This window comes from Perca flavescens, chromosome 16 (genome assembly GCF_004354835.1).
Source record: "Perca flavescens isolate YP-PL-M2 chromosome 16, PFLA_1.0, whole genome shotgun sequence".
In the NCBI taxonomy this organism is placed as follows: Eukaryota; Metazoa; Chordata; class Actinopteri; order Perciformes; family Percidae; genus Perca; species Perca flavescens.
Window position 1 is genome coordinate 16,881,784 of NC_041346.1, and position 16,035 is coordinate 16,897,818.

A 16,035-nucleotide genomic window follows, 5' to 3' on the forward strand; every position below is an offset into this window, starting at 1 on the left:
CTCTGCACATGCACTCTAGACTCTGCAACCAGGAGGAGGAGCGCTTTATCAAGACAAAGCCCAGAAAACTTTACATTGTGCAATGATTCATGCAGATGTACTCTTCGTTTTTTTTACTCCCAGTATGTCCTCCGACTCCCGCCTATCACACAACAACAGAGAGGGAGGGAGAAATTCCAGTTAATCCAGTAATAAATACATTTATTTGATTTATTTATTTGATTTATTTATCTTTGACTTGTGGTATTGTCTTATTCATTTTCAGCAGTTATTTATGTGTCTCTGTATTTGCCAAGACAAAACGGACTAAACTGTGAGGGTAAATTCAGACATTAAAGGGGTGCTATCAAGGGGGTAAGCGAGCCTCCGCAAAGCATACGTCCAATGGGGAGATTCTAGGCTAACAAGCCATCACCTCCCGTTAGCATTCCATTGACTGCCATTCATTTTGGCGTCACTTTGACAGCGAATAACTTTACATCTGAAGCGTTTAAATACTCTATTTGTCCATTGTTTATTTCTAAAGAAACACAACCATGTATAAAAGGCTCCATTACCTTGTATCTCACGTTATGGCCCCGTAGCAGCCGTTTTTGTAAAAATAGGCTAACTATTGTGTCATAACCACGCGGCGACTTACTGTCGCGTAGTAGAGAAATTACCGTATAGTCAGGAGAAGCTCGCAGGCAGTTTCGACTTACATTAGCTGTTTAAGTTTAATTACTAATGTTAACTAGCATTTTAGTTAGCAATAATTAGCCTGTGCCCATGTTATCTCCTTACATATGCCTACGCTTTCCGTCTCTGCAAGATTGGTTAATGATTGAGATTTCTCTTGGCACAGCTACCAGAAGACTTATAACTTTCAGACAGGTTGCTCATGTCACATCTACGTCGTCAAGCTCTATTTGAGGCTGCTCAGCACGCTCAGCCATCACCAGAAAAGTGACTTCATTGGTCTCCGTGGAAATATATGGTGTAGCTGTGTGCATTCTTTTACTGTCTATGGGCGCTATGCAGTTTGGGCAATTTCTTCGCTTTTTGCTAGCAGGTTTCTCTATAGCGCTCCCCCTACAGCTTTGGAATAGATATAACTGCTGACTCCTCGCTCGGTCAGTCTGCCCTTTCCTCTTTCTCTGTTCCTCTGACAATGCTTTTTTGCGAGCGACGACTCTCGCTCGCCGGCCTAAACTTGCAAGGGTGGTTTTTCCGCTCACAGGCGCTAGGGGGAAGCGAGACGACCACCATCAACCCAAAAAAAGTCAAATAACCATTCCAATGACCCCGAAGCTGTTCAGTTAAGGTAAATTAAGCTAAAAAAAACTGCATAGTTCCCCTTTAATCAAACTAGAAGTCAGTGTTGTTGGATGGAAGCCTTATAACTCCACTGTTAACTGTATTGTGATGTTGCTACTGTATCTTTGGTAGTAGTTAAAATGTCAAAGTTATTCAAATCAAGCTGTGAACACACTTACAAATTATGATAACTTATAGGAATAGTCTGACATGTTGGAAAATGTGCTTTTTCCTTTCGGTTATGAGCAGATTGAAAACCACACTCCTACATGTCCGTTACACATGGATCTACAGTCAGCAGCTGGTTAGCTTAGCTTAGCACAAAGACTGGAAGCAGGAGGAAACAGCTAGCCTAGCTCTGCCAGAAGGTTAAAAGAATTTCAAAAAAGATAACTGTAACATAGTGTATCTCATTATTCAGACTATTTCTTGGCAGAAGTTGCTGCATTTTGGCTGCTGTCTGTAGATTCCTTCATGCACAACTTGTATTCTTTCGGAGGTTTCATACGCAAATGTTTTAACTGCGGCGATGTTGTGTATTGTTTATTTTCCTTGTCACCACGAGACAAATGGGCATTGCAAATTGAACATGTAGCTTGAATCGCCTTCTTTTGACTGAAAGTACTGCCAAACAACACTTTTTCTGCTCACGAGTTCCAATTTCACTTTCTCCCAGTCTACTGCATTGAACAGTCCACCTATGTAAACACCTTCCCGTAATCAACGGCGGTGTCATTACGTCGACCAGCCTCCCTGGTAGGAGGTCCTTAATGTGGCCCAGGACACATACCCGTACACACTGCTATAAGAACGTGGACACATGTGGCCAAGACCACCTTTTGAATGTGGTCTGAGTGATCGGATCTCAATGCTTCCTGGGTGCGTTCACACCTGTACTCAGGTTAACAGCTGTCCACTTGTGATCTGATCACTCAGATTGTATTTTAATACCAGTAAAAATGAGGCCATTGTTCCTTTTCAGCAAGAAGGTCCTGACTAAGTTTAAATCTTACCACTGAAACTTCCTGTATAAAGTTTGCATGTTTACCTCAAAGTTTCTGTAGATGTTCCAGTTACCTTTTGCAGTGTGGACATGTACAACCCAGGTAGGCTGGAGAATATACAGTAAGTTAACCACAGGTATAAATGTTTCCTTCCTTCCCCCATATCCAGTTCATGGTGAAGTGGTTATGTCACTAAATGAAGCATACAAAAAAGAAAAAAAAGAACGATGGCTCCATCTACAGGAGGCATACAGTACATTAAAATGATGATTGAACTTTGGCCTGTGTTGCTTAATTTAGATTACTGAAGTCAATATTAGAACAAAGTTAACCAAGCTGTTTTCTTAGGTTTAATGTTGCTGCTTGAAAATAAATATATTTTGTGAAGCTAAGTGTCCAAGCTTGATCTAATTTTTGATCATCATCTCTTCAGCACAGGAGTATTAGTCTGCATATTTGAAAATGATTGCCAAATAGAGCTTTTACCATAATCTCTATGTTGGTCCTGTACTTTCAAAATGCCTTCAGACACAATTTTTTTGCGATTGACATAAGACGTCCATGAGATAATTCATGATGTCTCAGAAATATGAAAAATGAACAACATTGCTGCTCTATGGTTTCTTTAGTTTATTAAATGCACAATACAACAGATACAGTTACAGTGAAACAAACCTCACAGGCAAAGCACACAAAACTTTGTCAAGACATGCTTCAATTTGGTCAGTGCCTTTCATAATAATACTGGTAAATCCCACCATCAAAATTGTCTAAACATTTTCGGACCAAAAGACTACATGTGCTGTATAAGAGTTGAATAGATTTGCTGCATTACGTTAGGCAAATATGTGTTCATTCTTCAGAAAATATATATATGTGCAGTTGTATGGTGTGACCTAATCTGGTCCATCGGACCAAAAGTAAAAAATAAGTCAATTATTAAAATTAGATATTTGATAAGATGTCATTAATGAAAAGTAAAATTAAATGCAGAGAAATTGACTGAGGATGGGTTGTACTCGCCCAGGCGGACAGTCAAGGTAGATTGTGGCTGTGTAGGATTGATGTTGGGCGTTGGCGATCCAGGAGGGCTTCTCGGGGCTGGGGTTCCTACGAGATCTGCAGAGGAACAAAAGTATAGATTACTTAAAAATGATGTAAAAACTGACAGCACACTGTAGGCTTGTAATTATCCACATTTTCAGCTTTGAATCTACTTGATAAAATACCTGGATCTGCTACTAATGTTATGAATTATCCAAGTGGAAAGTAACTTAGCACATTTACTCAATTACTCTACTTGAGTACACCTTTGAGATACTTGTTCTTAAGTATTTCCTTTTTCTATGATTTTTCTAATTCACTACATTTTGGATGCAATATTATACTCCATTACATAGTTTTTTCATCAAAATATATGATCAGCTTCTAAAACATGGTGCATTGTTCAGTTAAAAAAATCTCTCACAAAACATGTTTTTTAGGATAGGTGGACAATAATGACAACAGGGACATGATAATAAAGTGGTCAGAATCTAAAGGCCCTGATTAGACTGTTGCAGTTAGTGAAGGATAAAAGATGGGTGTACTCCATAGAGATGAACTGTATTCCAAGATTTATATATGACTGATGTTTATGTTTATTTATATTTCACATACTTCATTTAAGTTGACCATGTCATGTTATGTGGGGTAAATGTGTGTAGTTTCTATTTTCTATGTATATGTTCTATTGTCTTCATACTGTAAATATGAACATTGATACATGATATAAAATGTACATAAGGCTGAACAGACAATAACTAAATAGACTACCTCATTGGTCTGGAGGTCCGGGGGGTCCTGGCTTTCCAGTTGGTTCACAATCTGTATATCAAGAAGATATAAAAGTTAAACTTATTTATCCTCATAATTTGAGAATTTTTTAAAAGTGATCAGTAAACCATAAATGGTTTCTTATGGAATGAGGAACACCTTCACAAAAAGTTAAGAACAGGTGTTGCATGATCTAAATGTGAACCTTTTATAAAAAAAAGTTTGGCTTCATTGTTATCTTAAAGTAGGACTACCACTTTTTAGTACTTAAAACCAACCTCATTTCCACCGACTTCCTGACAGTTCTGACCCAAGCTTGCAAGATCAAACACCACACATGAAGAATGATTTTCACACAAGTGATTAAGGAAGAAATAAACACACCTGGTTAGACCTAACTGTCTCCCTCCAGGGTGCCAGGTTCAGGCGTCGGAGGTTGGCGCAGTTGACGAGCCGGTTCCTGTTTGAGAGGACGCTGTAGGCGTCACTGGGGACTGCTGTGATACCGGTGTTGTCACAGATGATCTTGGATAAGGAGGTAGTGGACAGAGCGGCTCTCTGCGCCGGAGTGAAGACGCCCGGGTTCTCGTACCACAGCCTGATTATTTCAAACAAGAGTTTAGTGTCAACAGAGACTGGATTTAAATTTATTTTTGTGATCATGTTAGCATCACTGTTATGTATCCACACACGTACTGACCTGTCACCCTGGCGGATCTTCTGGAACTGTGTTGCGATGAGGCAGGCAAACAGAGGCCCCACACGGCCGCCATTGACAAACGGCTCTGCCACGCCTCCCATCCAGATGTCGATGTTGTCGGCCGTCCCGTAGAGCTGTAGCAGTCTGCGGGCCAGGTCGTTGTTGTTCATGACCTGAGCGAGCTCCTGCTGGTTCCTGGGCTGAGACAGGCCACAGAACCTGCGCCAGGCGTTGTAGCCTAGAGAATTAAACAACATGTAAGCAAAGAGTGGATGAGGACAACTGAGGAAGAGATGAAATTAGAGAAATCAGAGTGAAGGATATACCAGCCAAGCCATGGTCACGTCCCCTCTCCATGTTGAGAGAGCCCAGGTCCAAAGCCAGATGCATCACAAACTGGAACAACCTCTCCCTCAGAGCATCCACCATCATGTGATCCTGAGTGTTCAGTTTAGCAGGACGGCCGATCAAACCACGGAGCACAGGGTCAATGCCACCTGGAGAGATCAAATTAAAGTTAGGGTGACAGATGGAGACAGAGTGACTGATAAGTTACTACCCTTCTGTCCGTACAACTCACCCTCAAAGATGATTCTCCATGGGGTAAAGAAGGCCTTGAACAAGGGAACACTGGGGAACTGAGGGTCCTCCCTGTAGTTTGCATCCAGACGGCCTAAGAATGGCTGGATGGCCAAGTGGGCGAAGCGGTAAGCTGCTGTTGCAAAGACGTTGGCGATGCTGGGGTCAACGTTAGGATTGTAGCCAGGGTACTGGCCTAGCTGTCGACGCATTGCGTCGGGACCCACAATGTGAGGCAGATAGTCCCTGAACACAAACACCTGAGGGAGACAGATTTATTTTAATTAAAAGACAGTGGAGTGTCACCTGCTTTGGGGATGTATGTAACCAGGAATGCTGACTGACTCTCAGGTTTACCCACCTGTGTGTAAGCCCCCATGATTTTACGGGCCTCTTGGTAGAGTGTCTCACCATCCCATTGTGGGTTCAGTCTCTTCAGTTCACGAGCCAGGCGGTTATGCTCACGCATAAACAGTGTATGAATAGATGTCAGAGCGATGTTCTCGTCCACGCGGCCATCACCTTACAAACAGAAATGTACACTTCAAATAGTTGCTCTGAAATGTTCTTTTCAGGAGTTCATGAGTTGTAAATAATGGCTTTATTAATGGTTAATTCATGATTTCTTAATGTTTTATACATCAGCAAAAAGACATGAATAAGAACAACATTTGACTTGCTAAATGTCCTCTAGTATAAATTGCTTTCTCTTTTAAATTAGCTGTTTTATTGTCCTGTTTTCACCAGAAAATAAATGACAGCATTGGATTGAAAATTAAAGCGCAATTTAAGATTTAAGATTATTGTAGTGAAAACCCTTTTGAAATATTTACCAATATATTCAACTGCATGTCTGAAGTCATATTATAAAGTGACAACAACATGATTCTGTAATAGCAACTTATTTTGTAATAAGTCTTCAGTTATAAATGTTAGTAAATCATCAGCAAGGGTTCATTGTTTTCTCACTTTTTACCAATTCATCAAGATAATTTGTTACACTAACTAATTAACCCCGTTTTGCATTTATAAATAGAATATATATTTAATAAATTGTTTATAACACATTACAATGTGGTTGTATAAGGACAGTGTTTTTATTAGTTATCATTCTCAACAATTATACCATCTTCTATGAACATATTTTACACTACTACAACTCTTATTTTTTTATTAATGATTTGTTTATACACAAGTATCCAGTTGTGGATGCTTAAAGGGAGTTACAGTTATACTTAGAGCCGCTTACAATTAGATACTACTCTTTTGGCTTGTTGCTGATCTTTGAAACATTAATAAATGACTCAATAACCATTTATAAAGCTATAAGTTACAGTGAACTTGCAAGATGACTTACCTGCAATGAAACAGGGCACCTCTCTGGCGTTCGTGTTGTTGGTGATTTTTCTGCGAGTGGCACACATGTTCACCTGGAGAGGGTTAAAGGGCAGCAGCTCACGGTTGTTGTCTCTGAACTCTGTATTGACGCGCAGCAGGCCGGCATCACTCTCGAGGTCGCGAAGAAACAGGGAGAGCTTCTCATCAGAGCCGTACACCTGGCCAAGATCCAGGAAGGCTGTCAGGGCGTTGATTTGCTCTCTCTTGTTGGGTTCTCCGCCAAAATTGTAGGCCGAGTATCCCGTTCCGCAAGCAGGGGCGGATCTGAACGCAGGGATGCAGCTGTTTGGGCCGGAGGGCAAGCGGGGGTCGCCAGGAGGAATCTGTTTGTAAGAAAGACGCCAAAAGTTATGGAGAGAATCTTTTAGTGAAAATAACATTTCAATGTTTGGGTCTGAGCTTTCACACCAACCTGGATGGGGACGCATGGCTCAGAATTCTCACAGCTCTCGTCACAGTTGAGCCCGTTGCTGAAGGAGCGGATGCTGGGGGAGAAGGGTGTGAAGGTGAGATCGTGGTCGTTCCACTGCCCAAACAGGGTCACCATGTGAGTGTATTCTGTGTCGTTAACCACGCCTGCGTCTGTTGTGCTCAGGATGTTGTTGGACACCTGTCGCACCTGAGAGTAGAGGAGAATTGTTTAGTTTCAATTTTAAATCAGCATTTACATATGTTAATCAAAGCAAGTGTCTGGGATTTCAATGTTGTACCAGTGGGAGCAAGAAGTTGTTGATTTTTCGGTTTCGGTTAAAGCCTTTCGGTTGGGAGATGCCATCGTCATATTCGGCAGGTAGCCAGCGGGCAAAGGGGGTGTTGGAGGCCCCGAGGCGAGGGTTTTTTCTAAAACCAAACAAGAGATGTCCGTGTTTAGAAACACTGCTTGAGAAATCCCAGGGAAGTGTACACATCTTCTGCGGTGTATAGCCTAAAATCTTTAGGTGTATTTCACAAGCATTTCCTCTGAATGTAACCCTCAATCTCACAGATCCAAAAAGTTTTCATTAATTCAACACAGACTGCTTTATGCAAAGAAACCATACAATTGCTTTTCACCTACATTTATGTGCTAAACTGTTATTCTGGAAAGTTGATAAACTTTTAACATTTGTAATGTTAAAAGGTGCCTGCTTAAGATAAGTTGTTTAAGAAAAGGACTCAAATATGGGGTTTGATGTTGTATTATAAAAATGTTTGCATGTAAAAGTTTAAATGTTTTCTATGTCCAAGATGGTATTACAGAAGTCAAAATACAGAAGAAAATGGCTACATACATTTTAAAAAGGGAGAATTTAAAACATCATTTTCTCACACAAATATTTCTCTTACATGTTGTTGCAGACGCTGGTGGCTGTGCGATACTTATTAAGGTTTGGTGTGCTCGGGCATGACGGAAGAATGACTTGAGCTTCACATCCAGATATTTTGGAAAGCTTAAGTAGATCCTCTCTAGTGAGCAAATCTGAGAAATGTAAAAGACATAATTCATAGATTACCAAAGTGTGTGTGTGTGTGTGTGTGTGTGTGTGTGTGTGTGTGTGTGTGTGTGTGTGTGTGTGTGTGAATGTCAACTTTTTATGTCTAGTCCTTAATTACAGCTATGAAGTGTATAACTATGCCCACATTACAAAACAGTAAACGTCAGACCATCAACCATGACCAGGAAAAGTTGTGAGCACTGTGTGTGTCTGAATGTGTTGTCTTTGTTTGGGTGCTGCATGTCTGACCTGTTGCGTTGAGTGACCGTTTGTGCACGTGATGCACCCTCTCGTGCAGCAGACGGAGGGTCTGTGCCATGTAGTCTGCAGATCTCACAGCTGAGCGTGTGTCACCACGAGGCTGCTTCAGGAGACGAAGAGCATCGTGAGGACGCACCACCTCCCTGCGGACTCGTCTCAGACTCCTGGAAGAAAAAAAAAGTCACACAGTCGAACAATGGAGTACAATTTGGGTACTTTTTCCTACAATTACTGAGCTACAGAGTACCTGTAATGAATGGCTTGCATGCCAAAAAAATAGCATTTCAGTGTGCATTGATGCTGAATAATTTGAAAGATAATCTATTTAACCCTGTGAGATGAAATAACCCATAAAATGAACTCACTCTTCTCTGGAGTACTTGTACGCATCATCCACAAGTTTCTTTGCCTCCTCAAAACAGCTTTGAAGGAAAGGACTGCCAAGATGTTCTCCTGCAAATAAACAACACATCTATCAAATTGTCCATCAATTGTGACAAAATGATTATATTGTGAGAGAAGAATGTAGCCTACCTGCTGGTTTGGAGTGAGCAGGAACCAGGCAAATGCCCAGCACAAGAAGGGCAGAGAAAAGCATACCTAAAATAAATAAATGTCAGTATAAAACTAAATTCATTTGTCGAAAAGGCATGCAAAAAATTATTTCTTCAGCACCACATCACATAAAAAATATATAAATATAAAAAAAGATCTCTTTACCCGTTTCTGTGAAAATATCTGTGAAGATTTCAGTTTCTCTTGGAGATGTGGAATTTACGGTGTGGTCACCCTCTTTATATTCAGTGTGAGGCCCTGAGGTCCCGCCCCGGAGGTTGTACAGGTAATGCTACTGTCGGTAAAGAGCACTTCCTTCTTCCTTCTTCCTTCTCTCTCTGCTGAAGGAAATCCTTTATTTTTTATCTACTGTATTTATTGTTTCAGATTGGAAGGTAAACTGATAGGATGGATGTTTGTATTTAGCAAACTACATAATAAGTACCAGTGGCAGCTGTGATGGTGGTCGTCATGGTAACAGCAATTGTAATTGGGTTTTTAGTATTTTAGTATGAAGTGTGGAAAGAAATTCTTTCCAGTCCAATTCTGTGGCTGCAGAAGAGTTTTATTCACTGCACAGTGGAGACAGAATTTCACAAGAAGCTGTAGAATTCTCTCTGACCAGAATGAGTTTTATACAAGTTTACAAAAAACAACAGAATAAAGAAGACATTCAACTCACAAGTCTGTCTGAGCAGATTTGTATAAACTCAATACTGTCACAGTTGTGAACTTCTGTCTGACCCAGCATGGCCTTTAACAAAAGGTTTCACTCAGCCGACACACTAAATGAATTCATGATACACTAAAAGTCTGCTGATCAGGTAAAATAATGTGAGAACAGCTGAACATCATACAGAACAGCTGGAACATGAAAGAGAATATTAGAATAAGATGAGACTAAAACTGTTGGGTAAGTAATTTTCTTTTACAGAAGCTATTTGAATAAAAAAGTCTAAGTCATTATAATAATTTTAATATAGGTGTTTAAGGAGCATTTAGAACACATTTTAGAAATACTTCTTGACATCCTACATCCTGTGTGAATCATACTGTTCTGTTCATGATATTATACGACATAACTGGATCCAGTCTTTTCTCACTGGAGAAATAGTTTTTTAACCACAATTTTTAAAGAATGTTATACTCCATTTACTCCTTTATTGGTAGCCGACAGTAAAGAGGTTTGCAGCATTTTGACAGTTTTCTTGTTTTCACTCTACCGATTTCAGTTTACTGATGTTGCCATACAGTGTTACCACACAGAAACTGATTCACTTGAGAAAGTCTTTGAAAAGAGGAAGAAATTCACACATGTTCCTTAAGATAAAGAATCAACTGCACACTCAAATATAAGAGTTTATCCATCTTTAGCCTCTGATTAAATGAAAAATTACATCAGGTTTTTTTCCGCCCTTTTTGGCAGGTTTAGGTTGGTGTTCATGCCAGTGCTGTATTAACTGTAGGCGTATTACAGGTAAATAAGTAATAGGTTAAACGTGTGAGACATGGTTGTGCAATGAGGAAAAGGAAAGTCAGCCAACTATCAAACATATCTTTACCTTGAAACTGTATGTGCCTATTCGGGTGGGGATCCGGGAGGCTGCTGTTAATACAAAGAGCTTTTTATTGGAAAGCAAAATGGTCACAGATAACAAAACAAAGAACGGCTCCACTGTGAAATAAAAAAACGGGACTTGTCCCTGATAACATGAATAACATACTTTAGGAGGCGAGAGATTAGCATCGTCAACCTTCTCCAGATGGATCAGTCATCCCACTGAGCCTTGGCCTTTGTTTCAACCAAGTCAGGTGTGAAAAGTATATCAGTCAAAAGAAAACTATGAAATTTGTAGGGCTGCCACCTCTTAGTCGATTAGTCGACTTATCGGACGTTTTGGTCTTAGTCGACTAAGATTTCTTTAGTTGGTAAGTCATTTTTATGCTTATTCATGCCTAATTACTCATTTCCAAGAAACTTATGAGCACATTTATGGTAAACACAAGATTTAAAGTGGTGCTTTTGCAGGATTAATTGTGGAGAAACTCAGTTTTACAGATGGTTAATTAACTACATTTATATTGTGCTTTTCTAGTCTTAACCACCTCTCAAAGCGCACAGCTCTGTCAAGTAAATCAACTAATCGATTAGTCGACAAAATCCTATAAGTGTTAGTCGACTAAGAATTTCTTTAGTCGAGGACAGCCCTAGAAATTTGCATGCTCCCTAAAGTATTGATGTATGCTTTGACTTACAAGATCTTCTGCAGGCAAAACTTGCAAATTTCCGGGAGGGCAACATCTCCCGTTGTTTGTGTCCTGTACCTGTACCCAACTGCGGGGCTGGATGTGCACACTACCCCCTTCTTTGCTTTAAAATTATTTAAAGACAAATCTTAACTCATATTGCTTCATTCACTACAGTAGACATTGTTGAAAGTTGAGGAATAGGTTGCACATCATATTTCAGCTTTACAAAACACATCACGAGTGAGCATCAGTGAGCACAAGTGATTGATAGTGTGTACAATTCTTTTTTTACTTTAATACGTGAAGGAAAGGTAAAATATAAATACAAGAAGTTTTCATGCAGAAATTTTTTTATTTTAAATCACTTTTTTCTCATCAAGAGAGTTCAGGTTGTCTGTTAACAAAGACATTGTTACTTTTGTTGAGCATTAGTGTGTTTTCAACATTCACAGGAGAGTGTACTAATCATGTCCCTCTTTGAAGGAAGTCAAAAAGCAGAAATTAACAGCAATGATTGAAACATTGTTGGTCAACCTCAGGGTTTAGCAAGAAATCCTATTGCTCCAGTGGGTTAGTTAGAGAGCTGTTTCTTCTGTATTTGACAAGGGGGGGGTTCTGCTGTGAAATTCTGCTTTTATAATCAAGCAACAATGCTTCACCATCAGAGAAACTCAAATGTTATACCTACGGTAATAAAATCAAATTGAAAACGCCAGGTTTTGCAGATGATCATTTAGTGAGCTGGAGCTTCAACAGTGCTTCATAGTTTAGTTGGTGATTCCCCATGTTCCAGGAATTAGAGCGGTTTTGGCCAATGCATGAGTCATTTATGCCATTTATCCTAACAATATCTTGGTAGACAAAGTTGCATAGTCCTCATGAACTATGGACATAATAAGGAAGCAGTGTTCTCGGCATGGGAGACAATAAATTCAAGGCGTCGCTCACCAGACTGTTTACCATTAAAGGAATTTCCAACATGCAAGGAATCTTATCCTATTTCTGATTGGACTGCCATTGGTTTCATGCAATCTTTTAAATAACTTTCATTAAACTCTATTTTATGCATATAAAAAGCTAGAAAAGAAGGGCAGGAGCTTATCTGTCCACCCAACTGAGGGCTTAATGAACATTGATAAATTTGCACAAAGAAAGTGCATACAAAATAGTACTAAACAACATCAGTTCTGCAGCAAACCATCCATGGATAAGAGACAAACTTGACAATGAAAAGTTCAGAGAAGAAAATGCAGATTTCTCATTTTGTAGACATCCTGTCTAAGTTTGTCTCACCGTGGAAACAGCCAAAATTATGAAGGTTATCAAATATGAGAATCAGCTTGCACGAACAATCAACAATTGTTTCTGTTGTACTATTGGAACGCATACTTGTCTGTTAAACAGGTTTATCATCCCTCACGACATCTAGAATGTTTAACGAACCATTAATAAATAAACAACCTTCAGTGCAGTGTAAGGTCACCAACTGTCTTACTTTAGTTTTGTGGTGTCTTGCTAAACTAAAAGCCAGTTTGAGGAAAACAAGGTCACATCTTCTTTTTTCTCATATATATTTCCTTTTTTCACACAAAAAAATTCAGCTCAGAGAGGAATAAGCCTAAGACCACATTACACAAAAAAAACATGTCTCGTTGACTTAAACTTCTCTCAGACCCACTTCACCACTGTGCCCCCCTCCCCCAACATTGATTGATAAATTGAATAAATAAATTCAATTAAATTGATAAACATTAAAATGGTTTAAATAGTCACACTATTTACACATAAAAACTGCTGACATGTCAAGTGAGTTTATCATTAGGACAGCTCACTTATCAAAACTGAACTTTAACTTTAGTACAGCTGTAAAAGCAATATATGATCTGTTGTGTCTGCATGGAATGTCAATATAGCTTCAATATTTGTGTACATTAACTAAGTGATTTATTTTGTGTAGTGTCTAATGATCCCCATGGATAAACTGGATTGTTGCAACAATAATAGTACATGTACAAATAGTATTACTGGGCATAAAACTACTGTTTTACGCAGCTACTAAGCTCGTTCACGTCTTACAACTAAAACTGATAGTTAATTACTAGCTAATTACTAATAGTTTTGGTGAGACATTTTCCCATCTGGATATCTGCTTTATTCAAACATCACAGACACAAAGACGCTTGGTCGAATCTCAGAAATATCTGTTGATTATGTGGATAAACACATGCAATAAAAGACAGATAACAGTAGTCATTTGCTTGCTCTAATTTTATCTAGTTTTATATTTTGTGGTGATTGACAGCACAGACAAAATTATTTTATTTGGCAAAGAAAAGCTTGTAATTAACCTGGCGCTCGTTCTTAAACTTGCTGATTCTGTCGCACATTTGGAGCCTGGAGGAAGCAGCGATGTGCAGAGTGTCAAAGCAATAAGTGAACTTTATGCTGCTTACCTCACTATATTCTCAACAGAAGGTACAATTAAATGTTGTAAAAGTGCTCAAATTACCAACATACAGTACCAGTCAACAGTTTGGACACACTTTCCCATTCAAGTGAACAAGAAAGCATTTCCAAACCTTTGACTGGTACTGTAGTAGCAATACAAAGATCAATATTTTTTCACCTCAAGCTGGTATAGTATTTTTTGCATTGAATACTAAGCTATAAAAATAAGCTTTTTATAAACCACGTATAAACGACCAGCCCTTAGTTATGCTGCTATAGTTTTAGACTGCTGGGGGACTTCCTATGACACACTGAGCTCCTCTCTCCTCCTCTCTCCTCCTCTCTCTCTCCACCTGTATGCATTTATGTCCAAATAATGCATGTTACTAACTTAGTTTCTTCCCCTTGTGTTTTCTCGCTGCAGATTCCCTTGGATTGTGGGTGTGGCTGCTGCCATGGTCCTGCTTGATGCCCACTACTATTATTATTATTAGTCATAGTTCTATAATCTTTACTGTTACTATAATTGACACATTTCATTTCATTATACCAACTCCTATAATTATTATGAGTCATATTTCTGTGTTTATTATAGTTAGGTATTATTCCCCCTCCCATTTCAGCTCTACCTCAGTACATGTAACTGTCGAGCTGCTCTGTGGGCTACACAGACACACATCGTTCTGCTGTTTGTTTGGCTTTTTGTGAATGATCGCTATGCCCTATGTTCAGAGGGTGTCCATGCAGACTGGTGACTGGTGTCTGTGCACTGTAGGTATGTATGTATGTATGTATATACTATGTTATGTTGTATTTTTCTATTTCCTAAACAGCAGTTAATGTATGTGTATGTGTCCAAGACAAATTTCCTTCAGAACAATAAAGTCTATCTTATCTTATTTTCAGAAGTTTTGTGTGCGAAAATCTTACTTTGTAAAGTAATTAACGGTGGCAAATAACTGTAGAAAAGTATAAGCAATTTCCCTTTGAATTGTAGTGGGGGGTGGTAATGGTGCAGTGGATATGACACATGCTTTTGGTGTGGGAGACTTGGGTTCGATTCCCACTGCGATACATCAACCAATGTGTCCCTGAGCAAGAAACTTAACCCCTAGTAGCTCCAGAGGTGTGTGACCTCTGACATATATAGATCAATTGTAAGTCGCTTTGGATAAAAGCGTCAGCTAAATGACATGTTATGTAATGTAGACTTTTTGCAGATTTGAACAATACACACTGAATTATATACTTTAGGCTGAATGCTTATATGCTGAACTTAGCATTTGATCTTAACATGCTTACAGTTAGCATAATAAATATGTTAACATGCTGACATTTAGCATGTAACATTTGGCACGTTCAAATGCATTTACTAATTGAATGTTGTTTCTAAGGCTTACACTGAAGCCATTTATAAGGTTGATAGAATTTTAGCAGAAGGCTATAAAGATGATTAAAAATAAGTTTTAGTATGACCTGAATGGATTTTTCTTTTTTTTTTTTAAATACTCTTGAATGTTTTATGTAAAACACTTTGAATTGACTTGTTACTGTAAAAAGTCATTCAGTTTTCAAAAGAAGCAGGAAGCAGGAAGTTTATGGACCTGTATCGTATAACTTTAACTTGTAATCCCTGTAATGATTGAGTCAGAACACATTCACCAAGCAGCAGGCACAGATGAGATAAAACACAAAGCTTTTGAGGACACAAAAAACTGAGAATCAGTCAAGTAGAACAAGATTAACCTGACAAGGATGACATTATGGTTTGCATCTAGGGTTTCTAACAACTACTAGCAACACAATAATGATCTAATAAATAAGAAAATTATCTTTACAATGACAGTAAAAACTATTATTATGAAATGATACCCTATAAGCAAAAGAAAATAAAAGACTGTATCGGTCAGTCAATCAATCTATAGTAAGTGAGATGATAAAAGTGTACTAACAGAGGCTTCAGGGCAACGATGTCACCAGCCCTAAGGCAGATGTTATGCAGGACGACACATGCTGCTAAGACCTGAAATTATAATATAGTAAAAAAAAAAGAAAAAGAAATAATACCTCTTGAAAAAAAAAAATCACCCTGTTGAATTCACTCTTCTTCAATACTCTACAAAATCCTGTTGAGTGATTACTTACATGAGGAACAAAGATGTGGTGCACCTCCAGCGCTTGCAGGAAGATGGCCCAGGATATGGTCGTCAACCTCCCAAAAGAACGCTCTATAATGGAGCGTGCCCTGGAAAGA

At 38.9% G+C, this 16,035-nt stretch overlaps 1 protein-coding gene across 1 annotated transcript; it reads right to left on the reverse strand.

Annotated features, from left to right (window-relative positions):
* Nucleotides 1-2,915: 2,915 nt before the first annotated feature.
* mpx (myeloid-specific peroxidase) lies at nt 2,916-9,281 on the reverse strand. The gene is made up of 15 exons (XM_028601467.1): nt 9,249-9,281; nt 9,063-9,128; nt 8,894-8,981; nt 8,517-8,692; nt 8,119-8,251; nt 7,503-7,632; nt 7,205-7,411; nt 6,752-7,115; nt 5,756-5,916; nt 5,396-5,654; nt 5,142-5,312; nt 4,816-5,053; nt 4,500-4,713; nt 4,116-4,166; nt 2,916-3,419 (listed from the first exon to the last, which is right to left on the reverse strand). Exons 2-15 carry the CDS (start codon nt 9,124-9,126, stop codon nt 3,411-3,413), a joined length of 2,265 nt encoding a protein of 754 aa, XP_028457268.1. The 5' UTR covers nt 9,127-9,128; nt 9,249-9,281; the 3' UTR covers nt 2,916-3,410.
* Between the last annotated feature and the right edge of the window lie 6,754 nt (nt 9,282-16,035).

What these genes read in the sequence shown, in the direction of transcription:
- mpx (XM_028601467.1), bottom strand. Translation starts at nt 9,126, where the DNA reads ATGCTTTTCTCTGCCCTTCTTGTGCTGGGCATTTGCCTGGTTCCTGCT. An exon ending in TGCTCACTCCAAACCAGCAG is followed by an intron (nt 8,982 to 9,062) that starts GTAGGCTACATT and finishes GTTTATTTGCAG; the next exon opens with GAGAACATCTTGGCAGTCCT. An exon ending in AAGATCCGCCAGGGTGACAG is followed by an intron (nt 4,714 to 4,815) that starts GTCAGTACGTGT and finishes TGAAATAATCAG; the next exon opens with GCTGTGGTACGAGAACCCGG.